The sequence below is a fragment of the Knufia obscura genome, assembly GCF_036327395.1.
Source record: "Knufia obscura strain CCFEE 5817 isolate CBS 148926 chromosome Unknown scaffold_13, whole genome shotgun sequence".
Taxonomy (NCBI): domain Eukaryota; kingdom Fungi; phylum Ascomycota; class Eurotiomycetes; order Chaetothyriales; family Trichomeriaceae; genus Knufia; species Knufia obscura.
The window spans coordinates 884,071-900,376 of NW_027042699.1; the positions used below are offsets into that span (position 1 = coordinate 884,071).

General features: G+C 52.2%; 9 protein-coding genes across 9 annotated transcripts; 4 read left to right on the forward strand and 5 right to left on the reverse strand.

Annotated features, from left to right (window-relative positions):
* Positions 1–705: 705 nt before the first annotated feature.
* Positions 706–1,920, forward strand: PMZ80_009491 (uncharacterized protein; the record flags this gene model as incomplete). The annotated part of the gene is made up of 2 exons (XM_064877885.1): positions 706–1,668; positions 1,717–1,920. 2 exons carry the CDS (start codon positions 706–708, stop codon positions 1,918–1,920), a joined length of 1,167 nt encoding a protein of 388 aa, XP_064726610.1.
* Positions 1,921–2,083: 163 nt separating this feature from the next.
* Positions 2,084–3,265, reverse strand: PMZ80_009492 (uncharacterized protein; the record flags this gene model as incomplete). The annotated part of the gene is made up of 1 exon (XM_064877886.1): positions 2,084–3,265. One exon carries the CDS (start codon positions 3,263–3,265, stop codon positions 2,084–2,086), a length of 1,182 nt encoding a protein of 393 aa, XP_064726611.1.
* Positions 3,266–3,634: 369 nt separating this feature from the next.
* Positions 3,635–4,708, forward strand: PMZ80_009493 (uncharacterized protein; the record flags this gene model as incomplete). Its single annotated transcript, XM_064877887.1, has 1 exon — positions 3,635–4,708. One exon carries the CDS (start codon positions 3,635–3,637, stop codon positions 4,706–4,708), a length of 1,074 nt encoding a protein of 357 aa, XP_064726612.1.
* Positions 4,709–5,739: 1,031 nt separating this feature from the next.
* Positions 5,740–6,978, reverse strand: PMZ80_009494 (uncharacterized protein; the record flags this gene model as incomplete). Its single annotated transcript, XM_064877888.1, has 1 exon — positions 5,740–6,978. One exon carries the CDS (start codon positions 6,976–6,978, stop codon positions 5,740–5,742), a length of 1,239 nt encoding a protein of 412 aa, XP_064726613.1.
* A 302-nt stretch (positions 6,979–7,280) lies between these two features.
* Positions 7,281–11,208, reverse strand: PMZ80_009495 (uncharacterized protein; the record flags this gene model as incomplete). The annotated part of the gene is made up of 2 exons (XM_064877889.1): positions 7,281–10,688; positions 10,738–11,208. The coding sequence occupies 2 exons, from the start codon at positions 11,206–11,208 to the stop codon at positions 7,281–7,283; spliced, it is 3,879 nt and encodes a 1,292-aa protein (XP_064726614.1).
* Positions 11,209–12,040: 832 nt separating this feature from the next.
* On the forward strand, positions 12,041–12,277 carry PMZ80_009496 (uncharacterized protein; the record flags this gene model as incomplete). Its single annotated transcript, XM_064877890.1, has 1 exon — positions 12,041–12,277. The coding sequence occupies one exon, from the start codon at positions 12,041–12,043 to the stop codon at positions 12,275–12,277; it is 237 nt and encodes a 78-aa protein (XP_064726615.1).
* A 646-nt stretch (positions 12,278–12,923) lies between these two features.
* Positions 12,924–13,379, reverse strand: PMZ80_009497 (uncharacterized protein; the record flags this gene model as incomplete). Its single annotated transcript, XM_064877891.1, has 1 exon — positions 12,924–13,379. One exon carries the CDS (start codon positions 13,377–13,379, stop codon positions 12,924–12,926), a length of 456 nt encoding a protein of 151 aa, XP_064726616.1.
* A 771-nt stretch (positions 13,380–14,150) lies between these two features.
* On the forward strand, positions 14,151–14,885 carry PMZ80_009498 (uncharacterized protein; the record flags this gene model as incomplete). Its single annotated transcript, XM_064877892.1, has 1 exon — positions 14,151–14,885. One exon carries the CDS (start codon positions 14,151–14,153, stop codon positions 14,883–14,885), a length of 735 nt encoding a protein of 244 aa, XP_064726617.1.
* A 63-nt stretch (positions 14,886–14,948) lies between these two features.
* Positions 14,949–15,683, reverse strand: PMZ80_009499 (uncharacterized protein; the record flags this gene model as incomplete). The annotated part of the gene is made up of 1 exon (XM_064877893.1): positions 14,949–15,683. One exon carries the CDS (start codon positions 15,681–15,683, stop codon positions 14,949–14,951), a length of 735 nt encoding a protein of 244 aa, XP_064726618.1.
* Between the last annotated feature and the right edge of the window lie 623 nt (positions 15,684–16,306).

Sequence of the window (16,306 nt, forward strand, 5' to 3'; positions counted from 1 at the left end):
ACTCGCTGTGCACGGCCTCTACAGCACCACATGTTGTGGCTCGCCGTTTCATTTGCAGCCGACATGCTTTTCCCATGGGGATCCTGGAAACACGTGATAGAGATTCAGTTTGACTATGTGTCTTGGCGCGAACTCATCGTTAGTTCAGTACTAGTAGGTACCTACTCTCTACATTTTTGCGCCACTGTTTACAGACAACTGATGCGCCACGTCCAATCTCCTTGGCTGGTTTTCGAGCGTTCGGCGATACTCCTACACACGTTGAAGCAACCGTGAATCTCAACTCTACGCAACTTCAACAGGCGAAGAATGTATCATTCGCTGTTCTCCAACGAATGACATCCCCGCAACACATCCTCCACAACCCTGGTCTGCCATGCGTCCAAAAGCTTCGATGTCCTAGATCATGTCACTGCTCCGCTTCATCCCTTGTGTCTCGTCATGCAAGAGTGACGAACCAAGATTAAGAGTGCAACGGTCAAAGTATGTACGAAAGCAGACGCGGGGAAGGTGGGTGTTTTTGTTCTAGAACATCTACCGATCAAGTATTTGCATAAGCAGAAGCTACGAGGAGTACTTAAGACAAGATGAAGCTCGTTCGTACAAGCTACAGCTCTGTTGATGTCCTGAACATACGATACTGACCTTGAGAACCATTCTGACCCACCACAACTTCCACAATTACATCATAAACAACAGCCCACCATGTCTACACAAACAGAAACAATGAAGGCCGTCAACTACCAAGGCGCCTTCAAGGTCAAGGTTGAAGATGTCCCTCGACCAAAGCTCGAACACCCTGACGATGTCATCGTCAAAGTCACAACAGCTGCCATTTGCGGCTCGGACTTACACATGTACGAGGGACGTACCGGCGCTCAGGCTGGCATTACCTTCGGCCATGAGAACATGGGATTGGTGGACGAGGTCGGCGAGGGTTGCACGCTTCTCAAGAAGGGCGATCGGGTCGTGATGCCATTCAATGTCGCGGACGGTCGATGCCGGAACTGCGAGCAGGGTAAGACCGCATTTTGCACAGGTGTGAATCCTGGATTTGCGGGTGGTGCGTACGGGTATGTTGCCATGGGACCATACCGAGGCGGACAGGCACAGTACATCAGAATTCCATATGCGGACTTCAACGCGTTGAAGCTGCCAGCGGGTAAGGAACATGAGGCGGATTTCATCCTGTTGGCTGACATTTTCCCAACTGGCTGGCATGGTGTGACACTGTCGGGTTTCCAGCCTGGCGAGACTGTTGCCGTCTTTGGTGGGGGTCCTGTCGGTCTCATGGCTGCGTACTCTGCTCAGTTGAGGGGTGCAAGCAAAGTCTTTGTCGTTGATAGGGTGCCCGAGCGGCTGAAGTCGGCGGAGAAGATTAACTGCGTACCCATCAACTTTGAGGAGGGTGACGCTGTAGAGATGATCTTGAAGGAGAATGGAGGTGAGATGGTCGATCGATCTGTCGATGCAGTTGGATACCAGGCTGTTGTCAAGGGCGGGCAGAAGGAGGAACCGAACATTGTGTTGGAGAACATGATCAAGGTTACGAGAGCTTGTGGTGGTCTCGGAATCCCAGGGCTGTATGTGCCCACTGACCCAGGTGCGCCGGATGAGAACGCAGCCAGCGGCAAAATATCTTTGAGCTTCGGAAAGCTGTTTGAGAAGGTACGTTGTCACACAGAAGAGGCCAAATGTTTTGCTAACATTCTCTAGGGCCTCTCACTCGGAACAGGGCAATGCAATGTGAAGCAGTATAACAGGCAACTCCGCGATTTGATCATTGCGGGCAAGGCCAAGCCGTCGTTCGTCGTTAGCCACGAAGTCGGCATCGACGAGGCTGAGGTCGCATATGATAAGTTCGACAAGAGGATTGAGGGGTACACGAAGGTGTTGATCCACCCGAATGGTCCTCTATAAGCAAGTCGAGTGTGAGATGGAGGAAGACTGTATTACATGACATATTAGGTCAACATAGCAGATATTGTACATCAACATTTGTGGTGAACGACTTCGATCCCACAAGCTACTCGGCCAATTTTCTCCCACTCTTGCGTTTTCCGCTTTGTGTCTCGTTACTGCCCTACTTCTCTGCTTGTGCGGTAGGTGGTTGCTTCTGGTTTGCGCTATTCGCGTCTTTAGGCTTCGCTGGTTTCCCTCTCTTCCGTCGTACCTTCTGCGTACCGGTCCTCGTTGCCTTCTCATGGGCCTCCTCTTCAACCTTCTTCTCTCCCGCGTCCTCGCCTTCAACCTCTTCAGCATCAGCACCGGCAACTTCATCAGCGCCAATACTTTCCGCCATAGAGACCTCCCTACTCTCATCATCTGTAGCATTTTTTCCACCCAACACAAACCTATCGTTGACAGCATCGTACTCAATCCTCCACCCACCACCAAAATTCTCCGTATCCTCTACCCACTGCGCAGCAACCCGTCCAGTTTCCCGTCTCACCCTCTCAATAACCTCATCCTTCTTCTCCTTCTTCAACCCCAAACCCGCCAATCCCAAACCCATACCATGATCCGCATCCTCAACAACCACAAGCTTAGTCCTCGCTTCCATCTTCTTCATCACTCTTTTCAACTCCCCCAAATCGCACATCTCATCGTTCCTCCCGCTAATAAAAAGCACCTCCTTCTCAGCTGGCAGCTCCAAAAGGATCCCATCCCTCATCTCCCCCTTCGGACTCGTCAACGGATACGACACTAACACTAACCTCTTGATCTCATCGTGGTTACTCGCGATCATCACAGCAGCACGCGCACCCATACTCCTCCCACCAACCGCAAAGGTCCGCTTTGGATCCTGCTCCACTAAATGCTGGAATACCGCCTCGAACGCCTTAACGCGAGATGGCAAGTTCATCGTCCCCTGGAAGCAGACGATCGAGCTTTCGCTTTCTTCGCCGCGGGAGACATATCCCTCGGCGAAGAGTTTTGTGGCGGGGTTGGAGAGGCCGCCTCCTGCACCGTGGGTGAAGATTAGGGTTTCGTCGAGGCTGAAACCGGTGTCGCGGGATTCGCAGGGGATGGGTTTGGCTTTGTCGCTGGGGCCGGGGATGGTGAAGGTTTGGTAGTCTATGGGGTTGGCGGGATTGTCGTCGTCAGCTTGGGTCCGTTGTGGTGCACTCGCGTTGTTGGGGGTCGTGTCGTTCTTTTGTGAGGCTGCGGGTTTGCTTTGCTGCTTTGACTGCTTCTTGGCTGGTGGCTCATCGGGTGCTGAAGCTGGGGAGGGAGCTTTGCGTTTGCGGGTTTGGACGGGCATGGCTGCAAGCAAACAGCTCTGGACGAGAGGTAGCTTCGAGCGTAGCGGTGATTTAGAGAGTACCAGTGGGCCAACACCACGTAGTATTGCTCGAAGAATGCTGTAGTATATCTACCTACTTACTGACAATGCTCTAAATCGATGATGCTTCGTGCTCGAGTAGTAAAGGAGAGGCTGGCGCTGAGGCATCAACAAATGTTTGCCTGAAGTTTTTGAGGCCATTCTCAGGCATCAAGTTCCGCCGTGGACATCACAAAAATGTCGATACCGCTCGCCAAATAACCCTATGTCCAGCTGCTCACTTAACGTTATTAGATCAACACTCAAACCACACTCATACCGCTCGCACCGCAGTTCTCCTACGAAAACATGCCCACCAAACACAAACGCAAGCGCTCCCCCACCACCGACAAGTCCCACTACGACCTCCCCCCCTCAACCCGCGCCCGTTCCCTCCCAGTAATAGCCCCAACAAAAGACTTCCTAGCTCCATCGTCGCGCAAGAAACAGAAACTCAACCCCGATGATGGATCTGCGGCAGCAGGAAAAAAGAAACGAGTCAAGAAGAGCACAGATGATACGCCGAAGGCTTTCGCGCGGCTGATGGCGTGGCATAAAGAGGGGAGGAAGATTGGTGGGGGGTTGGATGAGGGTGTTGTGGTGAGCCAGAAGAAGAAGAAGGAGACGCAGGCGAGGAAGGTCAGGGAGGCTGAGAAGGCGCGGAAGCAGGAGGGCCCAGGGGAGATTGCGGACAGCGCAGAACCGAGGAAGGAGGATGCGGCAGTGAAGACGACCGGCGTGCCGAAGATTCAGCCTGGAGAGACACTGGCACAATACGGTCTCCGCATCGACCAGGCCCTCCCACTGAGTTCACTGGCTAAATCAAACGTCAACGCGAACTCCTCGCTCCCAGCTGACCTCCGAGAGAAAGAAAAGAAAGCCCAGAAACTAACGAAACACAACAAACGACTAGCACGCATGCAGACCGAATGGCGGAATACAGAGGCTAAGCTCCGGTCTAGAGAGGAAGAAGAGGCGGAAGAAAACGTGGAGAAGATCGAGGAGGAGAAATTACTCTGGGATGGAGTGAAGATCACGGGGAAGAAGGGGAAGAAGAAGGTTGTTGAGGATGATGATCCGTGGAAGGAACTTGAGAGGAAGAGGAGGATGGAACAGGGGAAGGGGAAGAGGGAGGCCCCGGCGTTGACGGCGAGGGATCATGCGCAGGCGCCGCCGGAGTTTGTGGTTAAGAAGTTGAATCCGTTTAAGGAGATGGCGAAGAGGACTGGTGGTGAGGTTGGGGGTATTGCTCAGGCTGCGGGCGGTGAGAAGCCGTGGAAGAAGAAGGATAAGCGGAGGCTTGAGTTGGATACGATACGGAGGAATCATATTGAGGCTACGAAGAGGAGTATGCAGGGTGGAGGACTCAGAGTGTCGGTATGAGGATGGTTGACAAGAATTGAGACCATGATGAAAGATATTGCACGATTGCGTTACTACGTCTTTTTGAAATCTGCAACTTTCGGTCTACTGGGAATACTCAACACGTCCTGCCCATCACACTTCAAGGTAGCGAAAGGGCTTCCCTTGCTGCACAAAAACTCCATTGAGTCGCCTCACCATCACTTGGTAAGAGTGTAGCAAGATATGCTGCGTCAGAACCAGGAAACAACAACCTGGCACCTTCCATGCGCATCACCGCCACGCTCTCCCGACTGCTTATATTGTGATTTATCACAAATTGCGTCAACAATCAACACCTAGGGAGCATGGCCAAGTGGTAAGGCATCATGTCTCTGCACCTCATGTGGGTCAATGTTCCGAAAGGACTTTGATTCAGCCGCCGTTGCTCACGTGCGGTCCTGCGCAAGGTATGAGATTTGAGTCAAGAAGATCGCAGGTTCGAACCCCGCTGCTTCCAATTGATTTTCTTTTTGCGCCTGCTGCTGATGCCTGAGAACTAGAAAGACGGAAAATAGAGTGAGGGTAAAGTGAAGTTCAAGCTCCTCCACACGTGCTTCGTACCGCAGAGCCAAGATCATCGGAGTCGAACGAGACGACCAAACGCTGCCGCTGTATCAAATATCAGAAATTCATGTGGCTACACCTTGCGGCTTACTCGCGAGATATGTGGGGTATTGTGTGACATCCAGGTTCCTGAGGTGGGCGAGGATGTCGATAGTATCGAGGCCACGAAGGAAGAGCTTGAGCAAATAGAGGTGAACATATGTAAGGCCATTCAGATGTAGACTTTGTCGTGTTCGCGAGTAGGGATGAGGCTCAGGTCGCGAGAAATGCAGTGCTGCTGCACGATCATCTAGGTTCTAAGGTAATCTCGTCCATGATGGCAGTCGGTCGTCATTGCTTGCTATCGTTAAGGCACCATTGACCGGAGAGACAAGTCTTAGTAGGAACATCATCTTCCCGCAGCATTCCTGGTATCGGGTGGCCAGAGGCTGTAATAGTGTTTCCCATCATGTCATGCCCCATATCTCCCGCGCAACATCACCGAGCAACTCTAGCTTTTCCCACTGCCTATCCCACGTCATACCTTTTCCACCTTTCATTGAATGGCTACTGAAGCCACATTGCGGGCTGATCGCCAGTGCCTCATCGATTGCCTCCTTTTCGCCCACACCAAAAGCATCAGCAATAATCTTACCCGCCTCCTTCACCTTCCTGACGAGCACTTCTTTATCTTCCAAATCCGCAACCTTCGTGCTGACCAACCCGAGAACGACATTCTTCCCACGAGGCAGATATCTCAGCGGCTCAAAACCACCAGCACGCTCCTCATCATCGAACTCGAGGTAAAATGTGTCAATACCTACAGTGTCATTGAACAACTTCTTCGCGATCTTCTCGTATCCACCACTAACCCAATGATGGCTTCCGACCATGTTGCCACGGCAGAGATGCATGCCGACCCGTAGGTCTGAGTACTTGGAGTCGCTCTTGATGGGCTGGAAAATCCAGGAGTACACCTTGATGTAGAGGTCTAGCAAGTCGTCGGTACTTGTCCCGTCCTTGGCACAACCGGACAGAAATGATGCATCGCAGAAGTATGTTAGATGAGGATCGTCGATCTGGATGAAGCGGCAGCCGTGGTCGTAGAGTGTCGTTATGGCACGTGTGAAGCAACTCGCCAGGTCACGAAAGTAGGCTTCATCGTTCCTGTATCCTGACTCTGGTGTGTATGCCGTCCCAGGCTTGAGTTGGATGTGCTGCCATGAAGGAGCAGGAATAGTGATCTTGGCTTTTGACAAGAGGCTCTGGTCCGGTAGTAGGTCCCGTAGCTGACGCCACTCCGCCAGATAAGGAGGCGAAGATTCATTGAAGCGGATCTTGTCTGTGGCGATCACGCAAGAGCGGGTCTTAAGACCAAATGTCTTGAGCAGGCCGGTCGTAGTAGGAAAGTCGGTCCTGAACGCATCGGGTATGGGAAGAGATGGGAAGGTCGTCATGCCTTTGAGATTTTCGAACAGACCACTGTAGAAGATGGCACGAGGATATTCGCCATTGGTCAGAGGGTAGATTTGGCGGGTGATTTGCTCGTTCAAGGCGATCTTGACGGCGTCGACTTCTGCTTTGTTAATCGCTTCTGTGACCTCAGGTGGGTAGGTCTTGGTCAGGTCCTTGTCGGCACGGGCGTCGAGGAGTGCTTGGGGACGAAGCAGGGAACCGATGTGGTCGACTCGGTATGCTGGTGGCATTTTGGTGGTTCCGGTTGCTGCAAAGGGAGGGTTGTGTAGTGGTCGCGTTGGGAGAAACAGGATGAAAGTGTGACGGAAGTCGATTCCACGACCGATATGTGAATGATGTACGTTTCAAAGATGTCCCAAGTGCCGCTCCGTACGACCAGTCTCTCGGAAACAGTATCAATGCAAATATAGCTATTGCGGGCATTTGAAGCCGAAAGCCGTGACCTCCAAGTCTGACAAGGTGCGGAGAACGGGGTTGTTCCACTTCACAACTTCAACGCATAGACATTCGTCCTTTTCCATGTTCTCGTGCCTCACTCGCAGCCAGAAACGGATCTGCTCCTCAAGTAATGAGGCGTGCCCGATGTAATAACTTCCAAGTCTTGCCTGACTTTCAGCGAAGGTCTCTTCGTATTGATGCTCACCGGTTGAGATGCTGAAAGTTGAACATTGTCCGCGCTGTCTAGTGTTCTACTTGGCCCAGGACTGCTAGGGGTATCGATACCGAAATGTTGCGATGATCGCCGGCATACAGTTGTGTCCGTTTCTACTTCAGCTTCACTGTCTGTCAATATCTGATCCAAGTCAAGACCTTGAACCATCACCGACGATTCGTCGAAGAGATCTTCTCCTTTGAGCAAAGGCTCTTTGCCTTTTGGTGCTGTCCTGAACCCACCCTTAGTCTGCCACCATTCATAGCAGTCGGCGCAAAGGATGTTCTGTATCGCGGGTACAAATCTCCATTCGTACGTTGTATGTGTACCGCACTGACGATTTCCACACTCACGATCAGGGAAGTACTGCGGTAAGACTTGGCCTTGTTTGTCCGGTTGTGCACGCCAATGCCACATATCCGTAGCTTCTCTTTCCTGCTCTGTCAGTCTTGCATAAGGACGGTCACCTGCGCTGGAGCGCTTCTTCATCACTGGTGAAGTTTCTAATATGGATTTGATATCTTTGCTGAACTGGGCAAGGAGAGTCCTCTGCGTGCTTTCCAGCCTCACGTGCGTCGATGGTTCGACAACAGCGGGCTCCGCCTCTGTGCTTTCGAACTTGGTTTGACAGAGTATATGGCGGACTTGGACGTAGGTGCAATGCTCTTTGAATCCAACGCGGCTCATGCAAGACGCAAGGACATCGATGTCATCAAACCTGGCACCTGCGCTCAAGCAAGCCACGATAAGCTGTACCCAAAGCTGTAGCTGCTCTGCATCACAACAGCAGAGGCCAGATTGACGTTCACGACTCGGACTGCTGCCTGCACTGACCTTGCGCTGGCCCCGTCTGCGACGAGTCAGCAAGCCGTGGGCATCGCTTTCTTTTAACCTGCAGCCTACGATCGCTAGTTGTTGCAAGACACATTGCCAGAAGCTAAGTCCTTCGAAGGCCTCGCTAGGGTTGGCTCCGTGTTCTAGGAGAACACAAACAACCTCGACTCGGTCCGCGAATCGTACGTCTGGCAATTGGTCACTTCTGGAAAAGAATGCCTGAAGCATCAAGCGTTGTGAGGACTCCTCTGCGAAGCCGAGTTCTTGCTTGTCTAGCTTTGCGTCTAAGCACGCCCAAAGTCCGGCGAGTGCCATTAATGACAAGGTCGAGGTGACAGGTCTCTGCAGGACCGTCAGATGGCCAATGGCGAGGCTGTGATCAGGTTCGACCTCCATCTCAGACGCCCAGTATGCCGAGGTCGGCATCTGGTGGCATAATACCAGGTTCATTTCGTCAATCAAATCCACCAGAATAGGTCCATCATTTCGTTCCACTTCGCGCACGAATCTTATCAGACCCTGAGCCCAGGCGTATGCCGGCAACTCTGCGAGCTCATCTGCCAATGGCGAAATCTTCATCATGTGTAAGGCAGCATAAGCCAAATTCTCGTTCGGATCAAATTCAGCCTCATGCGACGCGCGCGATATGACATTTTGCCACACTTCGTCCTGATAAAGATACTCAGCCACTGTGCGATGTAGATACTGCACGTGAGAGCTGAGCTTCAGCCGATCGTCCTGCTTCAACTGGTCCAGATCAGCGTCCCACCAATCGGGTCGATATGTCGACACGTAAAGCTCAAGCAGGCCGCAGCAGCGACTTTGTAGCTGCCTACCAAGGATAGTGCACCATGCAACGATCTTCTTTGTGTCAAAGGACACAGGTCTACCGTTCTGAACGGATTGAAAGTCTCGGTAGGCGACTGCGAGAAATTGAGTAGGCATTGACTCGCCATTCAAAACGGATGTCGCTGTCCGCACCAGCCTGAAAAGTGTTGCAGCCTGCGCCTGATACATCGGGTCCATCTTGCTCAGCATAGATTCGAACAGCTTGCTGAGGTCAGGAGGTAGTGCCTGAAGCCGGACCTGTAAGTCAGCAAAATCGTCACCCTTGTTGAGACCGTTAAGGAGAGACATGACCACAAGCTTAACCCACAAGAAAACCCCGCTCGCTCTTGCCTTCAGCGCATGCACAAGCTCGCGGGCCTGAACAGGCTCCTCGTTCATGAGGTCAAGCATCGCATGGTTTGAGGATAGCCGGCCATCAATGTACAGCTCGATGTCTTTCGATGTCAAGTCTTGTAAGCGCAGCTGGGGACACCCTCCTAATTTCTCCACGCATGCATCCACCGGACGACTCGATAGCACGAATTTGACGTTACGCGAGCAGGAGGTAAGCAGCAAGTCTGCTCCATGGTTGTGGTCTTCGTCAAACTCGTCGATTCCATCAACGAAGAAACAATAGCGGCGCTTGGCTGATGAAAGATCAATAAGTCGAGCAAACGCCCTTTTAGTTTCTGCAAATGTGAGCGGGTCTGGTCGCTTGTCCTGTGTGGGATCAAGTTCATGCCACAGGTCTGGAAAGACCTGATGTATCAACGTTTGGTCACGCCGGAGGATTTGGTGTATCAACGACTGCAGAAGGCCTTGCTGAGTCTTTTGAAGCTTCGTACCCAGGTTCCAAGAGAAGAAGTGGGCAATCTCGAGCTGTTGAGATCCGCTCCAGACGTCCAGGTGGTGCCGGGTTTTCTCATGTTTAATCAAAAACCGCAAAAGAGTTGACTTACCGGAGCCAGCCTTTCCATTGATCCAGTAAGGATGCGTGGCGGTGTCCATCTGTAGGAAACTCGGAAAATTAGACCATGCCAGCTCGTATTCTTCGCCGCGGAAGATCCATTCTAAAGTGGTCTTGTACGCTATTTCGACCTCATCGATGCGATCAGACATCTGGCGAAAATTGATCAGATTCAAAATTGTGCATCTGCGGAACATGGTCGTCCTCAGAGCACTAGTCGGAGGCTCTGCATCAATGTTGTGAAGACCATCCAGCCGAGTTTGGGTCGACATGTCAAAGCAACGCCACACGGTCCCATCGGGATCGAAATCGGCCTGCTTGATACCGGCGCCTCGATCATCAAGTAAGCGAAGAACTGCCTGGATATCGGCCCGGACCGTCTCTGGCTTCAAGCTTGTGGTTTGGAAATGCTCTGTCGTGGCATGTCTCAGCGCCTCAGTGACGTGCAAAGACACTTGATCTTTCAGCCGTTCTAGCTGTTCCACGTGCTCTTCGACCAACTTGTATTTCAACTGGGTCTTGTTTGTGGCGCGACGGGCATCAACAGTACCAGGCTCACGCTTCGATCGGGCCTTCTTCAGGGACGTGGTGACATCTTCCAGATGGCGGTCAACCTCTTTGGCGCCAGCTATGCATTGCTTGCAGAGCGGAACCAGAGCCTGACAATGTCAATAACGATCTCGCGACAGCAAGTCTGGGTCCTTGTACCTTTCTGGCCTCAGCGCCCGCGACGGTGTCCTGAGCTTCTGCCGTTGCTTTCACCCTAAAGACTTGTCGCTTCACATCACCCACCTGGCTTCGTATGTTGTTGACATATTCAAGGTTGCCGGTCGATCGTAGCTCTTTCAACTGCAACACCAGTAACCTAGTAAGGTGTATGATTTGTAACACATTGCCGACGAGATCTAGTGCTGTCAGCGAATCTAGGGCTACCGCCCTGCCGTCGTCGGCAGCAATAGCGTCACAGTCCTCATGACTCGACAGCTCCTTCTGCTTATCAAACAGATCACTTGTCGCGTTTGGAAGTGTGGGCCGATACTTGATGGCAGGCACGTCGCACACTAGGAATGTCGCGTTCTCGATCCGGACATGTTGGTTACCTAGCACAGCAGTCGCTTGACCTGAGACGGTCGTCGAGCCATATAGGTGGTTCCCGCTGTTCTCTGCGGGCTCACCCATGGAATCTTGTCACTCTCAGTAACAAGCTTCGAGGCATTCGACTTGCGAAGGAGATGCCGCACAGCCGCATCGAAGGTTACATGGGCAGTCACTAGCGACGAAGGATGGTAGTGGTAGATTTGTATACTGATCTGACATGCACGCGTCGCAGGTCGTGTCCCTGTCACGATCATGCCGCCGCTTGGCTCTCCAAAAGTTGTGCTTGAGGCAGTGCTTTGAGCCAGTAGTGACTGCTGGTAAATCAATAATCATGTCCATCGCACACACCAAGATCCCTTCTTCAGATCCTCGCAGGAAGAGGATTGAAGCACACCAAGGTCACGATGCCTGGCACGTCGCTTGAGAGGTGGAGTCCACAACTTGAAGGTTCCACACAAACAATGTTCGAGCCTGCTTTGCGATTTCTACTGCCGCTCTACCGCTCTACACTTTCGCGATGCCAACATAATATATACAGGAGCCGAGCCTCGCAGTTTGAATCCCATTCGTGAGGCAACTAGAGTCACGAGGACGTCAGTCCCGAATGAAGCGATCCCCCGAGAGCTCTACCTACCGCCGTATCCGATGACCATGCTGGCCTCGAGAAGGATGCGCCTGTTCCAAGCAAGGCGGTGGGCTGAGAGGTGCTACGTTGGTACTACTTCTTGTCCTCTACGAGAATAATAAAAGATATCACCAACCCTCCACCGAACCATCACAGGATCTGTGCCTTAGGTCCTCCAGAAGTGGAGCAATAGTCCCGACATCCTTCAACTGAGGCAACTGCCAGTAAAAGTCTTATAAATGCTTGGTATGGTGCGAGCATACATGCTGCAAGGATGAAATTGGGAAAATGCCAACGGCCCATACCGAACTGAAGTTCAGGAACCTCAGACCATTGTATGCTCAACAATTCAACGGCATATTCGTGATCGAGCCGGGCGAGACGATCAACGACTCTGAGGGCAAGATGCTCGAGGCAAGAGAGCTACCGAAGCGTGAAGAAGACATGAAAGAACACCCAAAGAAAGTGTCATCTCCTAAATTCCTGTGGTGGGATGAGCCACATTCGAACAGGGTTACAGTATAGGCGGTACGACTCATGTACACAAGGACGACGTTTTCAAACATGACGAAGTGGTATGCTGAAAGCAGATGTTCCAGACCACTACACTCATACTTGCATCGTACGCGGAGAGCGGCACCGGCCATCCGATATACACATGAACAGCAGCATGGGCCATGGTAAACTCCCACATCCCCAGCCGATCGTATAGCAGAGCGACCGTATGTAGGCGATTAACTACACCGTGGACAGCACGTGAAGGGCCGAAGACATTCACATTTGAGATCGGATTGACTTCACTCACATCGAGATCTCAGCAGAGGACGTTATGCAACCTGTTCGAGCACCCTACGTAATAATCGTGGTCGGCGTTCTGCTCGATCACAATCACGACGGGGACGATACTGATCTCTGCCATTTTGGTTACATCCATTTCTGCCTGCCCGACCGGACCGCCACCGCATAAGCCAAGTAACAGTCCTCGTCATATTCGGTTTACTGCATCCTTTCCCTTTCAATCTGGGTTGGCCTTGTGCTATTACCCTCAACCAAGCATGTGTTGTCCCACTGACTCAATTACCAGTTTCATCCTCGAACAGTGTCATGCCACTCGGAGCCATCATGGTTCTCCATGGAAATGGCGAGAACCAACTTGCACCGCTCCAACGTCCTAGTATTGGAAGCCTTGCTTCTCCGGCTGGGCATCCCTGTACTGAAAGCCCTGCTTCTCTGGCTCGGCCTCTCGGTACTGGAAGCCTTGCTTTTCAGGTTCAGCCTCTCTGTACTGGAAGCCCTGTTTCTCTGGCTCAGCGTTACGGTAAGCGAAACCTTGCTTCTCTGGTTCGGCCTCTCGGTAGGCGAAGCCTTGCTTTTCTGGTGCGGCTTCTCTGTATGCAAACCCCTGCTTCTCCGGTTCAGCGTTCCTGTACGCGAAACCTTGCTTCTCGGGCTCAGCTTCAGCTTCAGCTACACGTTTGTATGCAAAGCCCTGTTTCTCGGGCTCAGCTTCTCGGTACTGAAAACCTTGCTTTTCTCGGGCTTCAATATCTGCTGCTTGAGGAGCAATTGGAGCTGCCGAAATGGCAGTGGCGAGAGCCAGAGTGATGAGAGTGAGGTTGAGCTTCATGGTGAAGTATGTGGACGAGGCGATAACGAAGTTGTCGAACAGCAGATAGGGGAACTTTCTTTACTGCCCCTCCATATATGAGAACAGAACCCTGCTCGGTATATGGAATCCCGCTTTCAACATGACAAGGTCCGCCCGATGCTCTCGTTTGGTACCAGGTACACAACAAACTCGCCTTCCTGAAGCGATGATAGGCGTTCTCCGTGAAGAATGCGGGCTCGTCATGCACCGCCAATACCGCCACCGGACATACCTCGATGTGACTGAGGAGCCTGCCTCGCTGACGGTCATGGTACAAGCAGATCCTGATCGCTGCAAGACTGATTGTGTACGCGAGGGGCCGACTTACGAGAAAGTGTCGTACCTTCGAATCCTACTGCTTGGTTGACGGTGTTGATAAGCTTGACCAAGCAATGTAACCAAGCTACATATGCAAGTTATGCTTGGCACTGTGTCGATCATCCCGCTGTTGACCCGGCCCTCGGAAGTGGTTGACACCTTCCCAATGGATACTAGGATATGTCGAACGAACAAGATACCTTCCCTTTCCAAGACACATAAGATGCGATCTGCAGAGGGGCAAGGTGGGCTTACCACGTTTAGGGAGTTGTCGTGCACGCAGCATGTGCGATACAAGTTAGACTTCGACTAAGTGAGATACTGAATGCTCAGCGTCGTGGCAACACAATCGCTGGGAGCAAAGGGTCCTCTTCTTGTGGTGCCAGGAACTTGAGGGAGAAGTCGAATCTTGAATTCAGCAAGACCATCGCCATGCCCTCACCATCGGCATTCCGATTTCCGAGCAGAGCCCAGGCATACACCACACTGTCAATGGAAAACAACGGCGATGGAAGCACAACAGTCGGCTCACCCTCATCCAGCCACCAAGACCTTCCACAGTCCGAGAAAGGCTACTTCAACACCAAGTCCAACACCTCCAGACGCCGCCTCCACGACGTCACCATTACCATAATCCTCACCCTCCTCCTCACAGCAGCCTTCCAATACACATACCACACCCTCACATTCAACCCCACCACCCTCTTCCACAACGCCATCTCCTCCCTCTACAGCGAACCCGCCCGCCTCAATCCACAATATCACTGCGGCAACTCCTCCACCGAAGCCCGCCAGCTAGGCTGCATCTTCGACCTCTCCCTCGTCGGCTGGGTACCCGCCCCCTGCTTCGAGCCCGCTCTAAACCAGCGCTTCCTCGACTTCGGCTGGCGCTTCTTCGAGGACCAGAACGGGACAATCGAGGTTTCCCTCGACCGTATCGCGGAGAGTGCGGGGACGAGGGAACCCTTCTGGGCGCAACATGGCTACCACGTTACGCATTGTGAGCTTGCGTGGGAGAGGATGCATATGGCGCTGCAGGGTGGGAAGAGGTTGACGACGCATGCGTTGAATTTGGAGCATACGAGGCATTGTGCTATGATGATGGAGTTGAGGGATGGGTTTTATAGTCTTAATAGTCAGATTTTGCCGTTGTTGAATAGTTGTTGATAGGCGTGGATATGATTCAGCGTCGACTTCGAAATCTAGTTTTATGATGTAGCAATTAGATGTTTACGGCGACTTCTCAGCTCGACCCTTCGTCCACTCCTTCAACGCGTCAAAATCTCTACAGCTGTGCTTCTGAGCATAGTTCGGATTGATCCTCTCCCCCTTCTCACTCCACTCAATCGGGATAGGCGTCATGTTCCCTTCGCACATGATGAGCTCTCGGAGACTCTCAATGCAATGGTCAACATGCACGATTGCATTCGCGCTTAACATCTCCGGGTACTCCTCCGCATAAACGCGCTTTCGAATCATGTTCAGACAGTGCAGGCTGTGGAAGACCTCTAGCTCGATCTTGTACTGTCCCATCTCTGGACTTCTGTACAAGTTGACGTCTGGTGGGAGAGTGGATGATTCGGCGTCGGTAATGTAAATGTCAGCTGGGAGGATTAGGTCGTCCCAGTTTTGGTCGATTTCTGCGGTGGAGGTGGCGTTGCCGATGTAGATTGGGATTGAGGGGTCAGAGACGCGGTAGATGCGTTTTCGGTCGATGAAGTCGAGCGAGGATGTAAATTGGGTTGTGGTGCGTTGGATGGCTGAGCGCGCTGAGATGAAGTCTGATGGGGTCCATAGTTGGGTGTTGGAGGACTTGGAGTGTGGTATCGACGATGAGACGAGGATGTATGTCGAGAGGACGGCAACGAGCAGCCAGGGTATCGTAGGGTTGTGGCGACCAGTGACTCTCCGGTCTCGTGGTACTAGCGAGGGTTTCTCGATGAATGACAGTGCTTCCTCGTCCATGCTTCTTGACGCTCTGATGCTGCTGTTCATGATCAATGGCATCACTGCCTACTTCGTCTTCGTAGACATCGGTATCTGCCCACGTGACGTGCGTCCTCGATATTCAGCACATCTCCATAGGTGATGCCATGATATCGCCTCCTCCATTATTCGCAGACTATCCTTGACCGAAGTAAACGATTCACTGATAGTCGATCCCTCAGGTTTGAGGAGGATTGCGCGCGGCTTGCCCTATACAGGAATGTAGCATCAGACTTGCATGACCCACCATATATGCTTCGCTTCGAACCTTGTAGTAAGCTGCAGCGTCGATCAATTCGGAATACAGCGATGAGCGACCATTATCATGGAAAGCGACCGAAGACTTGGTACAACGACCTGAAAGCGGCGATAGCTTGTGATGTAGCGTGAGGAGCTGATAAGGTAGACAGAGGACAGTCATTCTGAACGAGATCAATATGCAGTGCCGAGACCTCTGTTGAACCAATCACAGTCCGGTACCGCTTGAGTCCCACTTTGCTGGATAGACTCGGATGGGAGCATTCAGCCCACGACTCGACAACGACCAAGAAGACCATCCTGAGGAATAATCCAGCAACGAGCTGTTTGGCATGCCCAATACC